Source organism: Pinus tabuliformis, chromosome 1_2, assembly GCF_031772625.1.
Source record: "Pinus tabuliformis cultivar Carrire ecotype Pingquan chromosome 1_2, CPIR1, whole genome shotgun sequence".
In the NCBI taxonomy this organism is placed as follows: Eukaryota; Viridiplantae; Streptophyta; class Pinopsida; order Pinales; family Pinaceae; genus Pinus; species Pinus tabuliformis.
This window is the reverse complement of record NC_142298.1, coordinates 1,241,969,509-1,241,975,812: the sequence shown is the minus strand read 5'-3', so window position 1 is coordinate 1,241,975,812 and position 6,304 is coordinate 1,241,969,509. Positions and strand designations below refer to the sequence as shown.

At 37.5% G+C, this 6,304-nt stretch overlaps 1 protein-coding gene across 3 annotated transcripts in view; it reads right to left on the bottom strand.

Moving 5' to 3' along the window:
- Positions 1-4,748: 4,748 nt before the first annotated feature.
- The window catches only part of PTAC12 (plastid transcriptionally active 12), a 59,582-nt gene continuing 58,026 nt past the window's right edge, over positions 4,749-6,304 (bottom strand). For all 3 annotated transcript variants that reach the window (XR_016252960.1, XM_089396773.1, XM_089396774.1), the window contains 3 exons: positions 5,756-5,827; positions 5,381-5,434; positions 4,749-5,175 (listed from right to left, as the gene is read on the bottom strand). Coding sequence is in view for 2 of the 3 variants with exons in the window: in XM_089396773.1 (XP_089252899.1) it covers positions 5,152-5,175; positions 5,381-5,434; positions 5,756-5,827 (150 nt within the window). In the remaining variant the exon portion in view is untranslated. The remainder of the gene's footprint in view (positions 5,176-5,380; positions 5,435-5,755; positions 5,828-6,304) is intronic.

The window sequence follows — 6,304 nt, the reverse complement described above, 5'->3', positions numbered from 1 at the left end:
TTTTCCGAGGAAAATAGAGCTTTCACTCCCCAGCAACGGCGCCAGAATGTTATCACTCCTCGGATCTCCAATGCTGAGGAAGAGTCTGGTTGAGGCAACCACATACCAATCTTTTAGCTTGGTAGCTAGCCCTACCAAGCTGGAGAGGGCTCTCTCCAAAGGATCACATCCAGGAGGGCTAGATAGATTAGGGTTTTAGGCTAGATGTAAAGTGCAGGGGGTTGTTTGATTTGATTTTTTGGTTGGTAGTCACAAGGATGTGTGTTTTAGGTCAGAGGGTCTAGGTCAGGGCAAATGAGATATGATTGCAGGCATTCAAAGGGGCAAGGTGGGTCTGAAGCTTAACACTTAAAAGGTGATTTGATGAGATGGTTTAAGACTAATGAGTTAGGAAGAGCATAAGAGATGTATTCTCCCTAAACTAAGGAAAAATGGACAAAGTATGATAAATTACCCAAAACAGAGCATGAGAAAACATGTATTATGCATATCAACTCGTAAATTACCATATAACAGACATGGAATGGTTTATGAACTGATAAAGCACTCATACAAATGATCACAAAGAAAAAACAACGCTAAAAATTCATACCACATGTATCCCAGAAAAATAGCTACAACTCATCTATTGAAAATTGCCAAAATCTGATACAATAGTCTCTAATCACTAGTATAGCATCCCTATTGAGTCAACCTATAAAATGACTAAGAAATGCATAATATAGGCCAACAACCAAGTCATCCTAGGCTTAGGGGTCGAATCCATGAGTGGAGGAGCAGTTGCAAGAAAGGCTGAATTGATAGCTGGAGTGTAGGGTGGTCAAAGTGACTCATCCCTCACTCTAGCAAACTGATTCATTACATGCCACATAGGCCATATAATTGATGTATCTACCCTAGGTAAAAGTAAAAACATGATAATTACATCATCTAGATCAATGACATAAGTAAAACTTGAATTCCCCATGGATAAAAGTCAACTTGGAGTGAAACAGTGAAAATTGTGGAAAACTATCAAACGCACAGTGACCCTGGTCAAATGCGCAGCGTCCTCTTCAAGCTGACTTTTGACTGCCTTCCCGATGTCCAAATCTAGCCCAGGATAGCTCATTGGAAAGCGTATCCTATCTAGTTTCCAAAACTGCCCTTGGTTTTCAAAATGGGCTTGATTTGCCCCTCCAAAATTGCAATCTACCAAGACTACTCAAACGTGCAGTGACCAGGCCAGAAAAGAAGCAGAAAGGTGATTTTTTGGTAGTTTTTGACCCTTTTGGCTGACCACTTTTGCTTCAAATTCTTAGCAAAAGTACAGGGTGCATGTCCTCATCATTCTGAATCCAAAAATGCTAACCAATTTCTCATTGGATGCCCCAAACAAAAGCACAAATTCCTAGGTCTTGCGCGTTTGACCATGCTAACTGTGCAAAAATTTCTTCAAAAAACACAGCAAAACATATCTTGCTAAAATTGTTCAAAAATGGACAAAATTAGTGGGATGAGAGCTGGCTATATGTTTGAGGCATGGAGTGATGCCTCGGCAAGGATATCCAACCTCTTTTTCTCCTCTTGCTTGGTCAAAACCTCAATTTTTGCATGAGCTCTTTTGAGCTTGGCTCTTGCAATTTTGTTTCTCATAGCATAGTGCTTCGCCATCCTTCTTTGAATATCATTGTCCTTGTTGGCCTTGCCTAGGAGGTTCTCCAAATGATCATTTACCTTCTCAAGCCAGTATTCTCAATTTTCATTTACCATCTTGGCAAATTGCTCATTCAAGGTGAGTTGATTAGCCATTTCTTCCTCCCTTTTCAATTCCTGCTCCGTCGATGAAGAAGGCAAGGCCCCTCCCATGATCAATGGGGCAAACACTTGCCTATGCACTCTCTGATAGGTATGTGCCAAGGTACCTAAACCAACAATTTTGGGCTTGCTGCTCTCACCATGCTCAATATGCTCCTGCTCAGTTCCTTTATCTTTGCCAGGTGAATGAATAGGTTGATGAAGTGGTGATGATGGAGATGATGGTGTGGCTGACTCATGAGATGAAGATGAATGATGCATGGACTGAGGTGGAAGAATGAATGTGGATGGATGAGAGGATGAAGGTGCCTCTTGGCCATCCTGAATAGGTGGGACTGTGAAAATTTGTTACTAGGGTTTGATTTTAGAGATGTCAGCATACACCTATGAAACCCTATGTAGATCAACAATGTAGGGAAGGAGTGAATATATTTTTCCACCCACCTCATTTACTAAAGTGTGTGATGACCAATTTCGAAACTTGGTGGCGATGGAGGACATTCTTGCTTGTTTTTGTTCGTTCCAAGCAAACATGCAGCGACTCGGTAAAACGCGCAGCGACCTCTACAGGAGCCCAGTGTCGTTAGAAATTACACTGTGATCTCTGGCAAACGTGCAACGACCTCTACATGAGCGCGGCAACCAGGTTAAACGCGCAGCGACCCTGCTGAACGCATCCTCCAACTTTCCGATTGATTTTGACTACCTTCCCTGAGTCCAAATTGAGCCCATGATAGCTTGTTGGAAAGGTCTCTCTCTTGACTACACAATGGACCTATCAAGCACTGAAAATGATTAATTATAGCCCTTGAAAAAATCAATTATCTCAAGACTGGTCAAAAACTGCAAAATGAGGGAGCAAAACTGAAGTGTTCTCTTTCAGGAAACTTTTGGAGGTCTTCCGCAACTCCAAATTGACATTGTAATAGCCCATTGCACAAATATTTCTCTCTAGTTATCATTTGACTCATCAAGAAATTCATTTGGACAATCCAGCTAGGAGAAAAAATAGTTTTCCAAAAGTCACTCTAGAAGTGCAGCAACTCTCTTGTGGCAACTGTATTGTTGACATTTCTCTAAAACCATCACACATGTAAAAAGTGAAGGAGGTTTATCTTCCTTGGACTATGAGAGACAGAAACCTCTCACTTTTGTCAATTTCATCTTTGTTTTGTCAGAAACATAGTTTGAAGAAAAATTGGCCCTATGTGTGGCAAATGATTTGTCCCTTGGAATGAGTTCTTGAAAAATGATGGAGACATGATGTTTATGAGTTGGAATGACCTCATACTTGCTGAAATGGCCTCCCTTATTCCTTCTTTGCTCAGATGTCTTTGATTCCATAGCCAACCCTAGCTCAATGGGAGAGCAAATTAGGGTTTAGTGCTTGTGGAAAATGATGATTTGGAGACTCTTGGGAAAAGACAACTCTCTTTGGCATTCAATTAACCCTTTGAAACTTTACCCTTTCACTTGACTATTTCCTTTGACAAATTGATCTTTTGATGGTCTGGCATCTTTGGGACACTGAGTTAACAGCTTGGGATGGTGAAATTATTACATTTGAAAGACATAAAATTACATAATGAAATAAGCATTTCTCTTTACAAATCATCTTCACATGGTGGAGGGATGTTATTTGATCACCCTTTACTTGTTGGTCTTATGCAATGGAATGGAACCTTGGAAACCCTAATAGACCTAATGAGACCTTGAAGGACTGAATTTCAAGATGACATAATGACCTCATTATTGATACAAATGGCATGATAAAAATAACTTTATGGATGATGTACAGTCAACAAGATATGAAACTATGCCAGCGAGTAATCACATTTAGGGAAGAGTGATGTTTTTGGACTAGGACTACCATCAGTGACTAATTTTTTGCATGACCTAGTAGAATGATAAAAAAAAAATCTGAGTGGGACCCTTAAAATGATATGAAAAAAGAAATTTTGATCACTAATGGTTGTATGCAAATACTGACTCTAACATCCCCAAGGCTAGTGCCTCATACGATCAAATCAACACCTTTAAGTGAAAATATTTTCTTTGATCCTTTCCTTTCCTTTCTTGAGTTAAGAATATCAATGGTTGCTAAACTCTTACCTCTTAACCTAGGTTGGGTCCACTTGGTCTCGTGTGGTCTCATTCCTTTGAAAAGACAATTGTTTAAGAACCATTCAAGATACCAATTTCAATAAGGATTTTAGGGATTGCAAAACTCTTTCACGAGTCATATTCCCTAAACTTAACCCTCAAATCCTCTCATCCTTCTTCTAGAAGACATTGTACCTTGTTTAGTAAACAAGCAAACTCTATTCTTAAACCTCTTTTGGAAAGAAATATGTGTCACTCTATATCCACTTGTTGATTTATCCTTCATTTGTGACTCCATATATACCATGTCTCCTCCCATTGGTGAAAGTCCATAAATAGTAGGGAGCCTTAGCTGAGGTGACAGTGGCTAAGTCTCCATTTCTTGTATTTGTTCTAGCATTTGCTCCTTTAAGGATCCACTTTAGGTCCCTTGCTAATTTGAGCAGTAATAGGGTCAAATTCCAAGAACCCTCTTGGGAAGTGAAATTTTAATTTTGCATTAATTGCCCATGTATCTAACCACAGAGTATTTATTGTTTAGATTTAAATTTGTTGAGTGTTGGCTTTAGAAGCCATTTAGAACTGCAATGTTTGCATATTGTCTATATATCAATAAGTTTCTCAAAACAATAATTTTACTAATTTTACATTAGGACGTTTAATTTAGGTATCTCATTGTGATTTTTCTTTTGCATGCATACACAAAATATAAATCAGTAAAGTTGAATTTTCGGAGTTTAATTGTTCATATTACACTGTTATGCATGAATTTATGAATTTTTAAAGTTTGAACATTTTACATATTTTTATGTGGTGACTTCTAAGTCTTAGGCTAATTGAGTCCTATCCAATCCAAATCCTTCAATTTTTATATAGCATTCATTAAGGCATTGAGTGACAAATGTCAACTAATCATAATCAGGTGAGTTTATGCTTTAGGCATTTGCAACAGACTGGATATGTTTCCAGATAGAGGATAATACCCCCTAACAATTATCATTGAAGGCACTCACTTTCTAGATGTAAGCATATTGTTTACGCTATATTGATATGTTTTTTGTCATGAATTACACCCTATGCACTAGAATGTCTAATGGATTAGCACACCTCGATGGGATTTTGCATCTAGACTCTGTTATTAATGGAGCTACCACCAAGCATACAACATACGTCCAGAAAAGTGTAGCTCCCCAGAGGAGACACTAAAGAAACAGATTGGAGTGTCATACTCCAGTCAGTGAATTATTCTCTTCAAGCTTTATCTTCGTCTTCATCCTGATACACAAAACCTCTTGTTCAGCACTATTTTACACTTTTTCATGCATGCCTTCCTTGTGCCGTATGGTCATCTACCATATATTGCTAAGACTATCTATAAGCCCTATTTATGAAAGAACTAACAGCACTATCAAAATAACTAAAAAAGGCTGCAAACAACCAAAATTTCTAAAATACTTAAGAGAGACATATCAGAACTTACCTCCTTTTCACCAATGTCAATGGCTCCAGCAATTGCTTCATCTATATCATCAAACTGCGTTACACGTATGATTACACCCGATTGTTAGTAGACCATATAAGAATACAAAACAAGAAATATGTTATATCACATTTTATATATAAGGTACTAATAAATAAATAAATATAATAATAAAACAAAAAAAATCTATAAATCAATCACCAATATTAGAGAACATACACAATGATCCATAAGGATACCTTCATCCAATCAAAGCAAACATATTCCAGGTCCAGGTGTATACATTTCGTGGACGTGGAATAGCTATTTCTTCCTATGTTTTATTGAAAACAGCATATAGAGTTCACATGTCAACTACAGAAACAAAATGCTGACCTCAAGTTCTACTTCAGCTTTCTCTTTGGCTAGCTTTTTTGCAAGTTCCTCTCGTGATATGAGTCTTCCCTTCTGAAATTTAGAAGGTAAAAGATTATCAGGACAGTCAACTGGAGATAAACATAACAGCACAATAGATAGTTTTGAAAGTGACTGTTACATCAAATGTATTCAAAATCAACATACTAATTATATTATAGAAAGAAAATACTAAACTATATTAATATTCACAGATGTCTAAAGATGATTAATAGAACTATTGAATAAATTGTGATTGAGAAGAATGAAAGCACGTGTGGAAGTGAATAAGGCATTTCTACTCTAGATCTTATTCCACAACATCAAAAACTAAAATAGAGCAGGATACATTAAGTAAGCTGCTATAACCACAGAGGTAAATAAGCCGGAAATATGTTAATCAGATCGTGGAGTGAAGAATGGTTGCCATAAAGCCATAAGGTCTAATTAAACTTTGTGATCCAAGTATATATAGGAAGGTCTCCTATCCACGATCCTATTAAAGTTGTCTATGACTTGCGAAATGACAAT